The sequence below is a fragment of the Dama dama genome, chromosome 18 (assembly GCF_033118175.1).
Source record: "Dama dama isolate Ldn47 chromosome 18, ASM3311817v1, whole genome shotgun sequence".
In the NCBI taxonomy this organism is placed as follows: Eukaryota; Metazoa; Chordata; class Mammalia; order Artiodactyla; family Cervidae; genus Dama; species Dama dama.
This window is the reverse complement of record NC_083698.1, coordinates 58,988,630-59,004,955: the sequence shown is the minus strand read 5'-3', so window position 1 is coordinate 59,004,955 and position 16,326 is coordinate 58,988,630. Positions and strand designations below refer to the sequence as shown.

The following is a 16,326-nucleotide window of genomic DNA, read 5'->3' as shown; positions in this document are numbered from 1 at the left end:
TATTGAGAAAATCAGTTCTGAATTTAGTCATTTTTATTGTGGATTATTTAGCAATGAAATGATATACTAATCATATTAATCACTACACTTAATGATGCAGTGAAAGCTAGATAGGCACTGGTCGGTGGATTTTTGAGCCCACTTATAATCTTAGCTAGAAATAAACACTTCTCAAGAGGGGTAACTGGTATTGGGATATGTGGTTATTAGAATCTTAACCTGTTTTAACTAAGCATTTTCAAATCCAGTTTCCCAGCCTTGACACTGTCAGTGGTCACCTTAATCCTGCAATCTAGCATGATGCTTTCAAAAAGTAGGAATTAACACCCAAAAGGAATTGTCCCACTTCCCAGATTTGTGACCTTGGGGTAGTGTATTAACCATTCTGAACCTCAGTTTCTTCATCCACAAAATGGAGCTCATAGGGCCTTATTCAGGGGATTAGTATCAGAATTAAGTGAGATACTGATTAAAAATATATAGAGATTTTTTTTTTTTTCTAAGTTAAAAGTAACATCCAAACCATGAACCTTTGGTGAATACTAGTTTAGGGGAAGGGGGTAGGGGTTATAAAGACATTTGTTGGTCCATCCTGAAATTTTAAATACAAACTCAGTTTTAAATGTGTTAAAGATATTGTGGTTACAAAATAATCTTATTGTCAGTCTGGGCTTGTAGAAGTACTTACAAGTAAAGTATCATGATGCATACAACGTAGTTTCAAATGATTGAGAGAAGGGGGAAAGTATGTACCTAAAGAGAGGTTGAGAAATGGAGCAGGAAAGGTAAAAAACTGGAAAAATGTTAATTGTTGAATCTGGGTAGAGCATACATGTGCTTCATTTTACTATTTGTTTAACTTTTGGATTTTGAAAATCTTCCAAATAAATGTTGAGTGGGAACAAAAGAATTCAATGAGATAATGTCACTAAAGCATACAGCTCCTATTAGAAACAGCTAATGCCAGCAGATATTCTGTCAGTTTAGAATGATGACCATCTTGTTACACTGACTGCTGTCAGTGTGAGGAGCTCCCTGCACAGAGCAGGTAAGCAGTGAGCACATGCTGAGAAGAAAAGAAATTAACGTAAAGAACTAAAACCCTTTAAAATAGGATGTCTTGAATCCATCAGGGTCACAAGCTAAGAGGAGGTGAGTTTTGCTTTCTTGGGGACACCAAGTACCTAAAGCTTAGAGGTTAAGAACACTGACATTTAACACCTAACCACCTGGATTTAAATCTCTGATAGAAGCAGCAAGGTCTCATTGGATAAGTTATTTAACTCCATGCCTCAATTCTTTTGGCTATGAAATGCAACATAAAAATACTGTTGTTCCTACCTCAAAATATTATTGTGAGGATTAAATAAGACAATGTACTTTAAATGGTGCTTTGCACATGGTAAGTACCCAAATATTAGCTATTATTATAATCATGTAGATAATAGCCTCCTGTTCCATTTTATGTGATATAAGAGATCCTGCCAATATTTATTCAGGATTGCGCTTTTGCCAATTAGAGCAAATCTCAGATGTTATACTTAAAATTCCCTTAATTTTGTTCTGTCCATAATTTTCACAGATGATTTTCATAAAAGCAATGAAGTTTTCACATGACAAATTTTTGTTTCATTCTCAAACATCAACAGGGTCTCTTGTATTTCCCTAATAGCTCAGATGGTAAAGCATCCACCAGCAATGCAAGAATTCTGGGTTCGATCCTTGGGTTGGGAAAATCCCTTGGAGAAGGAAATGGCAACCCACTCCAATATTCTTGCCTGGACAATTCCATGAACAGAGGAGCCTGGCAGGCTACAGTCCATGCAGTTGCAAAGAGTTGAACACAACTGAGCAACTAAAACACACACACACACACACACACACACACACACACACACACACACCTGGTAATGCCCAGTCTCCATCATGCCTACACACACACACACACACACACACACACAATGTTACATGAGACTTTCCCTGGTAGCTCAGTAGGTAAAGAATGTGCCTGCAGTGCAGGAGATGTGGGTTCGATCCCTGGGTTGGGAAGATCCCCTGAAGAAGGAAATGACAAACCACTCCAGTATCCTTGCCTGGAAAATCCTATGTATAGAGAGGAGCCTGGCAGGTTGCAGTCCATGGGGTCGCAAAGTGTCGGACACAACTGAGTGACTAATACTTTCTTTTTTCAATGTTTACAGTATAAAAGCTACTAATTCAGTTAATATAAGTTGAATGAATGTTTCAGGAATCTTTTCTGAACCTGTGACATATATATACATGTGTCCTCAAATAAATTGAAAATGGGATTGTTGATGTCAGTGTTCTAGATTCTAAGAAAAGTAAGATTAGTGTTTTAGGCCTCTGTGGGCTTCAGTCTATATCCAAATTTTTAACTTGGGCATTCTCTGAAAGTTGCCACTCTTATGTTATTTTAGGGATAACAAAAAAGTTATAGTATTTTGCTTTCACTTAAAGATAAATAGTATGATAACATTTGTACATTGACTTCATTATTTATGCATTATTTCATTTTTTAAAATGCCACTAATTTTGAAAAATCCATATGGTGACAAATCCTCTTTGGACATTCCAGAGACAGTCTAATAGTCACAACATGCCTTTTTGATAGAGTGCCTTAGAGTTTCCAAAGGCATGTTTATGCACAGCATCTCATTTGAGCCTTACAGGAATTCCCTAAGATGGGCCAGTTCTTAGTCCCAGTTTACAGGCAAAGAAAATGGCAGCCACAGTGATGAACTCAAGTCTACTCAAAGTCATATAGAAAGCCTTCACGTTTATGCTGACCATGAAAGAAGAATAAATGGGGAAGAATCTTAATAGCACCCAGTCCTTAGCAACACTTTGATAATTATTTACCAACTTAGTCTAAGCCTTAGAAATGCATAAATTTTAAATATGATTTACTAAGAGTAGAAAATATAAAACTCAATATTATAAATTAGATATCTTGATGTTTACATAATACAGTTTATTATCTAAAGAGGTATTTAAAATCATTCTACTATAATTAGCCTGAATTTCAGCTGAATAAGTTTCACAAAATATCTAACAAATCAATAGTTTGGATAGTTGGCTAGACTGTGTGTGCTAATTTAGTAGAAAAACTGAACTTTAAAATTTTATGAATTCATGAGTATATGGTTATGTACATCATGAGGCCCTACCAAGAGGAGGTAAAGGAAGCTGGTAAGAAGTCAGTTTGGGATAGGTTTTGGCAGGAGAATGGGCCGTAAACAGCTTGACTGGGAAAGTAACGGTTCTGAGAAACACAGACCTTTATAACACTGAGCTGCAGTCACTCAACATACTTGGAGGTCCCGGGGCTGAGTCTCCATAGCTTTCTTCAAAGTAAACTTCCATTTTGAGTACTGGGATAGCCCTTCTCTCCAAGAAGATAAAAGCATCTCCTAAAACCTCATCTTTTTTGACAAAAAAATTGTGAAGGGTACACTCACCAGTTGATTCTGGTAGGCAGTGACTGCTGTAAAAACTGTTTCTGGAAAGATGAATGTTCTGAATTCTTCAGACTTCAGATTGAGTAATGAGGCTGTGTGGTCTTTCTTCTTAATGATGTGCACCCGTGGCTGGTACTTATGCATTGAGTTCAAAATTATCTACAACAAAGAATGGCAAGCACAGTACTGAAATTTAGGTTTTTATATTGCTAAACAGGACCAATTACAATGAGGCAAAGAATCATAAAATCTACAGTTTCAAATGCAGTTTTAAGATTAAAACCGACCCTTTCCATTCTTCAGGCAAGTAATTTGTACATAATACTGCAGAGTCATCATTGTGAATCACATTTTACCAAAACAACTGCAAATAACACAGGTTGTTTCAAGTGTTCTTTCTAAAATTATAGTAGAGGAAAAAGTCATCTGGAGGATAGGTTTATTTTGAAAAAAAAAAAAAAAAAAAAAGTTTTTGTTTTTTAGTCTGGTTAGACCAAAGGCAGTATGTCTCTAAATTTTCTAAAGTAAAAATTACATATTTGAGGAAGCAGATTGTTACTTGGGACAGTGGGGGTTTGGGGGTTGGGGTGGGTGGCGGATGGCAGGGAAATAAAACTTAAAAGGCAGTGAGGTGTGACATAGACTTTGGTTGGAATACTGAATCCGATACTTTCTCACTCTTTTAATCTTGGGTCAAGTGATCCTACCTTTCTCACCCCATTTTCTTAAATGCAAAAGCATTTAAGTTTTAAACTTAGAGGAGTTGTGCTGAGAATCAGATGATGTGACTCTTGTAAATCACATAGCTAATACGAAGTGCTCAGTAAACATAACTGTATTATCATCATCATCATCATGTCTGATAGCTTCATTGAATTCAACTTCCAGTTACAAACTAAATAGGAATGATAATGAAAGCTGTCTTCCATTCTATAGCTAATAAAAGTTGCCCAGTACTTAGAAACATACCCTTGTTTACAAAGGCACTATTTTTCATGTATCATTTAAATAAAATACAATTGCCATTATGAAATTTGAACAACAAAATTTACTTTCAGATATTAAAGATTTTCTACATCTCCCCCAATGCCACACCAAGACAGCTACCTAAGTATACAAAATTGAGTATGTTTTTCTTGGGATAACAGGGCTCACATTGTATGCCCTTCACCTCAGGAGCCTAGCAGAGAGCATGGTTCTCAGAGGAGGTGTTTGATACATGTTGTGGCAGGACCAGGGTCAACAGCATGCAGTATTGTCGCTCTCTTGTTTCCTTGGCTAACTTGGGTGTGGGTGAATGTTAATGCTGGTTGACTTTAGGAGAGTTAAATACTAGTCACTGTGAGATAACTGGTATAGAATCAATCTATTTCTGTACTGAGATATACACCAACAAAGTTACAGGGCATTAACTGGCATTGAATTTTGAACATGCCATCTTTTTATGATCCCAAATCTGAATAGGAATTACTGAAGCAAATGAGAGCTTCAAATGAATCAAAATAAACTTTAAAAAGTTATCTCTTTGTATAATGCATTTATTCCAAGGAATTCAAGAATCTGTGCTCAGTCCTAAAACTGGAATAAACTTGAAGTGACACAGCCAAACATTTGCCTCCTGAAACTGGTATAAGAAAAACCTGAGCATTCACTATATGTTCTACTAAGAAGATAAAGAGTTTTCAAATCACACATGCACACACATACATACACACTGGAAAAAGCCCTAAGCTTTAAATAAGGCCCCCTATTCCTTATATATACCAGCCCTAGGTTAATTTCCTTTAGGAAAGGGTATCGGACAGACTCAGACCTGAGACTGAGTCTCAGACCCCAGGGCTTCTTGAACCTCTGCTCAGGCTTTCATGGATCTAAGAAATACTGATAGAAATGTAGACTTTAATTCATTGGAGAAATAAATTCCTGGAAATAAGAAATTTTCCTATTATAAAACCAAAAATGTATCTGTAAAGAGGGGCTTCTTCAGGGCTGATTCAGAGAACTTGTCTAAGCAACACAAGATCTAAAAAATTTCCTTGTAGTTTTCAGAACATACTGTTTCTAGTGAAAAAGCATTATATTAAATAATAAAATTTTAAAGCCAAAGTGGATATTAGCAATCATCTAAGATTTAGGCAAACAATTTGTCACGATCTGATCTTGGCATAATCAGACTAGAACCCAGAGCTCCTGAAGTATGGCTTAGTGCTGTTCCTCTTCATGAAACTGATGCTGAAAGGAAAACACACCAATTCTGGGCAACCGAGTTGTAGGTTAACCTGGTTACTCTGACTTGGTCAGGAAAAACAAAGTCTCCTGTGGGCATGTGAATGGTGGCAGTGCCTGAAGTGATTTACTTGGTTTTAGGTTCAATCCAATTTTTAGAAACCATGTCTAGAGCTCTCTAATTTATTATCTATGTATATGTAACCATTTTTTTTTTGAAAAGTTTTGAAACTCTTCTTCTAAATTGCATAGATCCAATAAAAGTTAAAATCTTAAGTAACAAGAGCCTTAATAAAAGGGATAAGAGAGAGAATAATCATATCAGAATATCTAAGCCAAGGAGAGAAATTATGAAAATACCAACATGCTTTATGGCATACAGGGCAAAGGGAAAACAAAAAAAAAAGAAACAGTATTCTCCTCATCACAAAGAAGCATGCATGTCTGTCTGAAGTTTCCTTAGCATAAAATCTAAAACACTTTTTAAAATGTAAATCTTTACTTAAGGGCATGAAATAACATCACAGATAGTTCCTTAAAAAGCAGTCTTAGCATGTGTAAAAGCCTGTGTCAATGGCTGTTCTATTAAATGTTGATAGGAGCTCAGAATTCCAGTTTCTCTTTTCTCCACATTTTGATGAATTCCTTATTGATATATAAAATCAAATCATTTTGTTTTTAACTGCAAGACTTCTCTGTGTTCTAAATATTCATAAGATTCACTACAGAGGAGACATGTAATAAGCGAACAGCACTTTTCCAAATTTATTTGTACATAAAACCCTTTGGTCCCATTGTATCTCACAAGAATGTATTCTGCAGAACACACTTTGGGAAACCTCCATAGGAGGTCTCAGCCCCATTCCCTTTATGCTGTGTTATCTATCACTGATAGAAATTAAATATTTAATCCCAGAATGGGCCATAGTAACCTCCAAAATGCACACGCCCTGTGTTTAGTTGGCACAGGTGGTAAAGCATTTGCAGAAGTGGGATTCCAAGGCGCCAAAGGTCCCTGACCCTCTTACATAGAAATGGCATGCAGCATCTCTGTATGTGTAAGGGTTCCCCAAAGAACACAAGAATGTTCTCACAGAATGGCTCAGAGCCGGAAGGTTGGAAGGGAAAAGGGAGAAAAGGAAGAGACTTCAAGAGAGAGAGTTTCATGTGGCTTCTCCATTCTACCCCAGGGAATCCATGTAGTCCAAGCACTGTACTTACATGGCCATGCTGATCCAGTTCATTGTTGGTGAGTTTCACCTTTTCAAAAGACACCATCTGTTTGAGTAGCTGCTCGCCAGTAAAAGGGGAGTCTGGATGTACATACAACCTAAGAAAATTATGACAGAATTTTATTGAGACATTTAAAAAAAATCTCTCTGTGGGTTTTAAAATATCCTGATTCTAAAGGAACACAAAAATCTCATATAAATGGTGAATTTTTATTTGCCTCATTTAATCTCAAATTTAATAATACAGCAATGCCAAAATAATGCTAAAACATACAGATGTGTTTCTTTGTGTACCAATGATTTTAAACGGGTAATACTTAATACATTTTCTATTATTTGCTGAGCAAGTTGTTTTTTTAAAGGTGGTTTTTTTTTTTTTTCCATCTAATTAATCAACTACTGGTCTGCTTCTGTCAAATATAAAATTCAATTGTCGGTATTTTCAAAAGAAGGTCTAGGTTATACTAATTGCATAATGAGCTCCTAGTATAAACATTGCTAAAAAGCAGTGAAGACAAATAATTTAAGAGGAAACAATTCTAGAGAATCTATCCATTTAAACTCAAAGGTGGCTCAGTTTAAAGTTTGTTTTCTTTATAAGCATGACAGAGTAATTTTAATACAGTGACCCAGGGAACTTTTAATAGCTCACATAGTCTATTTGCTTCTCCTGGTACCTTAATATTATTTCTTTCATCATTACCTCGTTAAGTGCTCACTAATGAGAGTGAAAACAAGCTGGGTAAGCTTCAAATTATTTAGTGTATTTATCTGTAAGTAGACTAAGCACTCCCCCCTCCCAAAAAAAGCTTTGATGGGGAGGGGAAATGTACTTATCAGGTGTTTGTCATTTATTGATCAGCTGCTATGTTTTTGGCTAGCTTTTACCTACTGACAGTTAAATGCAAGTCATTTGCTTTACCTGCAAAGCTTTAAACTAAGTACAACCCTTTGTAAATCACAATCCTAATATCCACTCAACAGAAGCTTTTCTGAAGTCATGGGAGATCATAGAACTAATAACAGGAGAAGGAAATGTCCTTAATTTAACGGGATAAATTCCTTTATCCATGCCACAGGTTATTTATATTTTGTAGAGGATCTTTGTAACTACCATTAAACATACATATTATGGAGGGAATAAAGGAAAGGAAAAAAGTTAAAAAAAAAAAAAAAGCCTTTCCTAACAATATTCATGTAAAGAATAAGTCTATGCCCTGGTTTGTCACACAGAGGACTAACAATAGAAGAATTGGAATCATAGGCTGCAACTCACAAAGCCCACCAGAATCTAAGCAAAAAACAGGCTAACAGTACTAAAGAGTCTTACCAAACCCATACAAGAACTTTAAAGGTTTTAGGTATTTGTCTGCCTGAATAATTTTTTAAAGGAGTGCTCAGAATTGCCTTTCAGTTGAAGTATTCTTCAATGACACACCATAATATTAAATCGCTTTTCAAGTATCACCCTTCCAAGGCTGTTACTCTATAGACACAGTTGTTTTACTAATAAGCACCACATCCTGATTAGAAAAGACACTGATGCTGGGAAAAATTGAAGGTAGGAAGAGAAGGAGACGACAGAGGACGACGAGATGGTTGGATGGCATCGCTGACTGAATAGACATGAGTTTGAGCAAGCTCTGGAAGATGATGAAGGACAGGGAAGCCTGGCATGCTGCAGTCCATAGGGTCACAAAGAGCCAGACAGGACTGAGGGCCTGAGCAACAACAACCACATCCTACCCACTCCTCCAAAGAGGACTAAAAATATTTAGTCCTAAAAGTTGATGAGACAGTCCCTCTTTATGTATCAATTTACCACATATAATAAGATTAATAAATATTAATTTAAATATCAACTTTTTTTAAAAAAGGAAATGTCCTATATGAAAAAAACATTATTTAGGTTATGTATAATGTCTTGCCCATTACTATGATCAAATGATACTGTCAAGCATCATTTCTTCTGATTAGAAACAAGTGACTGATGAATTTTAGTCTAAAATAAAGTCTTTCAAAGAGCTAGAATTGCAAGGAATTTCTACCGTAAGTGCAAAAATGATCACCTCCCAAATTCTTTACCTTTCCCATATGTAGCTAGAAATTATAGCAGTGTCTTTTAATAGCAATAAAAAATAGTTGCTTGTATAATCTAGAATATTTCTATCCTGTAACATTTTAATCTAATATCAATATAAATAAACTGAACTAGGATGAATGAAAAAGCATACAGGAAGCCCCGCTTCTCTCAAGTCTCGTGGGACTTAAAATTCCAGCAATAGCTTAAACATGCTTCAGTTAAGATAGTGTATTGGTACATGCTTTCTTTTTCCAGCCAGAACAGATTAGTAACATAAACAAGGCATGTCATATTTCCAACTGGCCTAAACCAGTTCCCCATACCTTTAGATAGGAGGAAAATGTATGCTAAATAAGAGTGATTAACTTCTTAGAGGAAGGACTTAGAGAAAAAAGAAAAGGGGTGGGGGAGGCTGCTTGTAAAAATGGTTAGGAATCTGCTAAAATACTCCACTCTCTGTCTCTCTTCTTTCTCTCTTTCCCCTTTAAAAAAAAATTGTAAATATTGGAAAGAAGCTCTAGATTAATGTGAACTGGCTAGTTAATAGTAAATAGTAGAGAACACTAATTATATTTAAATATCTATTGTAAATTTGTCATTTACAGTCACTCAAAATGAGTGTCATTAAAATTTGTTTTTAGTCCTGATTGTTATTTAATATATCGATTTGGAAAGGCTGGGATCCTTCCTAGTCTCTTGTGGGAATGGGAAACTTTTAATCTTGTCTCTAGTGTACTTAACAGACTGTAAGCTTAATAATGTGATTGACTACTAAGTAAGCTTAATATTCCATTTGAACTGTATGTGTAAATTATCTGTGTTGATTCTGTGCCTTGACTTAAGACTCCAAACTATATACTTAAAAAACCATACTTTGAACCATAACATCAAAGTTCCTTAACCCGTACATTTAAATAAATCCTTAGCCTTAATATGAACTGCCTATCAATTATAAAAATTACAGTCATAAAACAACTTTAAAGCTGTAAGTTTTGGTTTTAGAGCCCTAAATGTATAATCAGCTATGTAAATGTAAAGTGTAAAATGTAAAGATTCACTGTTTGTATTAAACAGTGCCTGTTAGATTTCTGTTCTTCAGCTAGTCATAGTAACATAAAGTAAAAATGCCGTTTTCTTCCCTCCAGAATACTCATTTGGGCAAAGCAGCAGCCATAAAGGTTTGCATGTGATTTATTAAACAGGGTTCTCCTGGAAAAACATTACCAACGACTAGCACAAAAATGGACATGTTTTGTTTGGGTCATTACCTAACATATTAATTGAATAATTTTTCAGTAAAAGTATATTAACCTGATGTTGAATTACATTTATCCACTAATTATGGAGGGGGGGAAGTTTGTTGTTCATACTTAAAAATCTCTGAGCCTTTTACTAGTCAAAAAAAAAAAACCCACATTTACCAAAATGATGTTTACTATGTGAAGTTATAACCACACTATAATAAATATCTACTAAAAGCTACAAATACACTAAAATGCACACTTTTAAAAAGAATTTTAGGGCAGTCACTTCATCAGTAGGTTTATTCTGTTGGGTGTTAGCCAAATAGAAATGAGGGGTGTCATATGAAATGGGTCCAGATTTCTAACAAATATTCCAATTGAAATTTAAGAAAAGCTTTGAAATGAATTATGAAGAAAGATAATATTAAAGGCAATGTTCTGAGTACAAACTCTGCCTTTCTCAGAGATTAATCCATATTTTGTATAGTTAATCCTGGAGTGCCTGGGCTCGGAATGCTTTCTTACCAGAACTCATGGCTTTAGAAACAGACCTGCTGAAAATTCAAAGAGCCAGGGCAGGAGACATTTTGCTTGGCTGAAAATCTGGAGACACAAACCTGGCTGGCAGTGGAGGGTCCGCTTTGCCAGCCACCAGCCAGGAGGACCGATGGTAGGCATAGCGGTACCTCTTGTTGTCCACAGGGACGATGTCCATCAGGACTATGTACTTGGCCTCAGAATCCACACCGGAAAAGGACACACGGATGGTAGGAAACATCCTCCTGACACAGTGAGACAAAGAGAATCGCCAGAATTAGAGAGGAAGAGAGGTCCTTTCCCTCTCTACCCAGCCCCCAAACTCTTTGTTTCCTGTAAAGCCACAGAGATGTGAATACAGAGACTGACCTTCTCCCAAGCCTAGATAATCTTAAGTGTCATCTCTACAGGAGTCCTCATTAATACCCAAAGGTCTGCAATTAGGGGAAATCCTGTGCTATATCATCAAGCCCATTAGGCTCTGAACCGATGTCTCCAGAGCAGACAGAGTCCTGTAACCTCCTTGTGTTGCAGGGAGAAAACTCACCCCTGTCTTAGTAGAAAGCCAGAGCGGAGTTCTCAGGTTGGTTTTCTTTTCAGCAGACTCTGAGAGGTGCGTCCCAGAGACCTGAGAGCTGGAGCATTCGGGCGCCAAGGGGCCACCGATCCCTAGAGCCTTAGCCCCAGTCCCAGGAGCTGCCTTCCTGCCTTCCCTGAGTCAGCCCGGACTTCGGCGTCTAGGGGCCCTGCACCAGAGCTCCTTCCTACCAGGAGTGTGGTCATTTCAAATTTCATTCTACCTCCCTGATTTTAATTTTAGTTTTTAATGGGAGCTTCTGCAAATAAAAGGAAGATAAAAAGGTGATAAAAAGGAAGCCACCTGCCTCCCTCACAACACGGAGCAGCCCGCCCTCAACCGCAGCAGGCACAAGTCAAGTTCCCGCTTCCCTCCATATGCAAACTTAGCACCCAAAAGACAACAGACTGCAGGGAGCAAGAGAGCCCAGTCTCTTGCCTTTAGGGTGGGGGCAGGGCTTCCTATAGCCAGATCCCAAGAAAGCAAATGCCTGGACATCTGTCTCAGTAGATCTTTCCAAAAGCAAGTCAGTGGAAGGAAACCCTCCTTGGGCAAAGCATCCCCTTCAAGCTCAGTACTAGCAGTTTCACCCAGTTCCTGGAGACTCCCTATGCCACTCAGGGCACCGTTCCCTCCTCCCCACTGCTCAGCCGACAAGGCCCTCCTGCTACCTGCCAGACTTGGTGATGATCATCTCCGTGCCTAGCTCATGGAATTTGTCCCAGAGCTCCTTGGTCTCCAGGCTGCAGGCAATTTTGGCCATTTCCTCGCTGGGGATGATGGGGGTGGTGGGGATCAGTGGCTCAGTGCACAGAGAGGAGGAGGAGGGGCTGCTGCTGCCCGCACCGCTGCCACCAAACTCCCCGTGAGCATCTAGGCTGGTCAGCTCTCCCAGGGGCTGAGCGCAGGAAGACTTCTCAACAAATTGTTCTGCAGGCAAAAAGAATTGAGAATGACAGCTCATTCTGTCAATCAGAGATATAAGGAGGACAGCAGCACAACTAAAATAGGTACCTAGATTTGACTTTGGAAAAGTTATGCTCAGGATCTCCAGGAGGGCAGTGAAAACCGTTCACTACATAAACCAAGCCTGAGAGTCCTGTGGAGGGGCATGGCTCCTGCTTGCTTGCTTACTGAACCAAATGAGTGAGTTCTAGAACCATGGCTTGTTACCATTACTTGAAACCCACTTTGGAGAAGAAAAAATGTGAGGAGTGGATACTGGGGACGACAATGATCATAAAGAATTAAAAACAAATATTCCTGTTGTTATCCCTCCACATTCTTCTCAGTTTGTGGGCCCTGGTACCAGTTCTTCCTCTCTGACAAAGAGGAGACACTTTTTCCACGGAGATCAAAGCAGCGAAAATATCAGCTCCTTCCTCACTTTGAGAGGAACCTCCCTTCCCTCCTGGAGCCCTCTCCCCATAAGAGAAAATGAAAAGGGGGTGTGGTGTTGGGGATGTGGTTTTTTAAAAAAAAAAATTAAGTCACTTCACTTCTTTGCCCGGTTCTCAGTCTCCCAGACTTTCAGATGTTAGATTGGAACATTTTTATAATTTCCCTCTCAGTCTGAGATCTTATGAAAGACTAACATATTGCTTGTTAAATCACAGGAGTATGCTCTCCAATTTTTTGGACTTGGCTTGAAACAATTACTTGAGGGACAATGTGTGTATTTTCTCTCTCTCAAAAAATGTTCTGTGAGGAAAAGAACCCCAAACCCAGACTAGCAGAGTGTTAAAGTAGGAAGAACAGTTTTCCATCAACCATCAGGCTAGAATACCACTGCCTATGAACCAAACATTCTCCTCCACAGCTGATAAGGGCCTGGGACTACACCAGTCACTTTGATGGAATACAGGGGGAGTTTTGTAATTGGCCCAATTATCTTGCGTCCCTTAAAAAAGAAACTACTTGAATCGACAATGTGAAACTGAACTCCAAAACAACTCTGTTCTAAGTGCCCTCAAGGAATTGAAATAAGTTCTAAGTACACACACACACACACACACACACACACACACACAATGTTTTATTTCTCTTTGACTTGGGGCAGGCAAGCAGGAGGTAGAGAATTTTAACCTTCTCTTACAATAATAATCCAACTCATGAAAAAATTTTTAAATAAGAATAATCAAATTAATTATCATATCCTTGTTTTCAAATTCAAAGAGAACCATGCGATCACAAAATTATATTTTCTACTAATATTTTCAGAAACACATTCACATAACATCTTTATAGGGAATTAATAAGTAGCCTTAAAATTTTTCTGACAATTGAAAAAGGCAAATTCCCCAAGCTCCAAACTAACCAGTGTGTGAGGGTTGGGAAATGGAAGAAGAAAATGATACAGAAATGTTCTAACACAATGTTTTATGTCAGTTGTATCTCAATTTAAAAAAATTTAATGACTTAGTTGTCTGAGGTGGTTCTTTTGAATAGACCTAATGTGTTTAAATAAGCAATCATGAGACACCTCTGACTCCCACCCTATACTTTCTTTAGCATCTCGCTAGTGTTTCGTTCTCTCTTAACAGGTATTTCACGTGCTGGAGTCCTCGGCTTATAGTCAATAATAGTGCTCTGTTGAACTGGCCCTAGAAAGGGACTAAGATGCCTTCAGGTTCTCTCAGAGTCTGTCTCAAAAGCCCCAGGGGAGGAAGGATGCTCATTTTACAGACTGGAATGAGGTGGGGGTACTTTGAGCTGTGAATGGTTTTATAGTTTACAATTCAGAGGAAGGTATTTTTCCCCCCTCAGGAAAGTAGAGAAGGAAGCAACATTGAAATGACAGTAGAGCTGAAGCTAGCATGTTTCCCAGTCTACTGTACACCTGTCAGAAATTTTAACCTGAAATTCTCTTTTCTTGCTAGCTGCCAAACAGTAGTGGGGGCATTTATTTATAAAGAATTTGGAGGCCTCCTAAACAGGAGTGGATACTGTCGGGAAGGGCCACAAAGTTAACTTTGAAATTGGTGGTGAATTTTTTCCTAAACAGTTGGAGTTTATCTGATTGGTTATTTCCATTTCTTTGGCAGGTTTAGATTTACACGGGAGGTTAGATAGGAAGAACCAGAGAAAGAGAGTGAAAACCCCGGAGGAGAGACTTTTTGACATGTTTTCTGCAGATCTTCCTGTTTCCTTTGCCTTGGTTCTAAGTTTCTGCAGGGATTCTAGCTCTCTCTTCTCTCTGCTGAGGCCCCTTATTTTTCTTCTCTAACATTTCATCTTCCATATTATTATTGTGTTTCAAGGTGTGAGATGTTAAAATGTTGAGAAAGGACAGGGAGAAGAAGAAAAAAATTGAAGTTAAGAAGTTTTAAAAAATTACCCTAAGTTTACTTGATGCTTTTCACTATTTTAGGACTACCAGATGATCAGAATGTGAACTAATTATTACCCAGGGACCCAAAAGGTGATGATGAGAACACTTCTTTCTTCCAGTTGTGAAGGGACTTGAAACACATCTCCAGCAGTTTCTTTCTCACACAATTCACTCATGCTAAGGGTAGTATAGTCACTTTTCTCCCTTTGCTCTGAGCATAGTGTCTTCTATAAATGGTAAAGTTTGTTAAATAAACAGTATAGCTAAAAGTTGAGGAATTTAGGAAATGGTTACTGGCTAATGTTTTTGCCAACCTCCACTGAAAGTGACAGCAGCTATGAAATGATGCCTTACTGATATATCTGGAGCTTCTCTGAAGAAAATGGTTCATTCCGGTAGATCTGGCTTATTCTACAGCACCTGACAGGGGTCTTAAGGAGCTGACTTTGTGTAATCTATTCAAGTCAGGAAAAAACAAAATTAAACTAGTTTCTTGTGAAGTGACAGTCTCCTTGGTTGCAAATGCACAAGCAGGTGTTAGATGCATCATAAATTCTGTCGAGTCTTAAAAAGGGGCTTTTATCATTATTCATCCCTAAATCTTTTATCCCAAAAATGTTACACACACACACCCCGGATGTTCGACTTGACAAAAGCATTCTAGACAAATCGGTAAGGAAAGCGATGTATGAGGTATGAAACTGGTTGCATATAGCAACACTGTGAAGTCCCCAAAGAATCTGGGCCTAAGAGGGGGAAAAAAAAAAAAAATTCCCACCCGCAACATAATCTATGGTCAGAGCTGCCGCGCGAACCGGAAAAGGTGGCCACCCTCAAGAACGTCGTGCAGCTAGGGGACAGAAGGACAAACAAATGTGCCGCCCGCCCCCCCCCCCCCAACCCCATGCCTGCCCATCCCGGACAGTCTAGCAGCCCGACTTACCCAGTGGTTTTATAGTGTTCTCCGTTGCTTCCTTCTCTTTGGAGCCGCCGCTGGACATCAGCGCGGCGATGGAGAAGGCGTTGGCCCTGGAAGAAAGCTGGGGCTTGGGCGATGCCGTGAACTCCATGGCCCCCAGTGTGCGGTCCTGGCCAGGGACCGGGCCTGCCGAACTGCTGTCCAGCTTCCCCAAAAGTGACAAAGACCGAAACACAGCGCAAAGTTTCCAAGTGCAGCCAGAGGGGAGCCAGAGACTCTAGATGAGTCAGCCCCAACCTCCCAAGAGCTCCACACCGGTGTCTCCTTTCCCCCACCGCAAGAGCCTAATTTAGCCGCTGAGACTTCGAACTAGCCAGAGAGTACCAATTGCGGGCTCAACCGAGTGTGCAAGTACCGGGACGCTCCGCAGGGGCACAGGCTGCGCCGCCGGAAGCTGAAGACTAGCATGAGCTGCGCTAAGCCCAGAGGTCCTGCAGCACCCGCTCCACGTCTTTCCTCCCTCCCCACTCTGGGGACAGTCAGAGCGGCTCAGAGTCGCTGAAAGGGGGCGGATGCCTGGGAGCCTGAGCGCGGCCGTGCGAGCGCGGCGGGGCGCGGAGGACACTGCGCCCGGGCGCTCGAAGCCCTGCGCCTTAATTTGCTGGCAGCGGCGATCCCGGCGGCCTGCAGCCAGTCAG

At 39.2% G+C, this 16,326-nt stretch overlaps 1 protein-coding gene across 1 annotated transcript in view; it reads right to left on the bottom strand.

Annotated features, from left to right (window-relative positions):
- TBX20 (T-box transcription factor 20) overlaps nt 1-15,779 on the bottom strand; it is a 44,678-nt gene extending 28,899 nt beyond the window's left edge. The window contains exons 1-5 of the mRNA XM_061166351.1: nt 15,653-15,779; nt 12,050-12,308; nt 10,882-11,046; nt 6,927-7,035; nt 3,480-3,638 (exon numbers count right to left, since the gene is read on the bottom strand). Coding sequence (XP_061022334.1) covers nt 3,480-3,638; nt 6,927-7,035; nt 10,882-11,046; nt 12,050-12,308; nt 15,653-15,779 — 819 coding nt within the window. The remainder of the gene's footprint in view (nt 1-3,479; nt 3,639-6,926; nt 7,036-10,881; nt 11,047-12,049; nt 12,309-15,652) is intronic.
- Between the last annotated feature and the right edge of the window lie 547 nt (nt 15,780-16,326).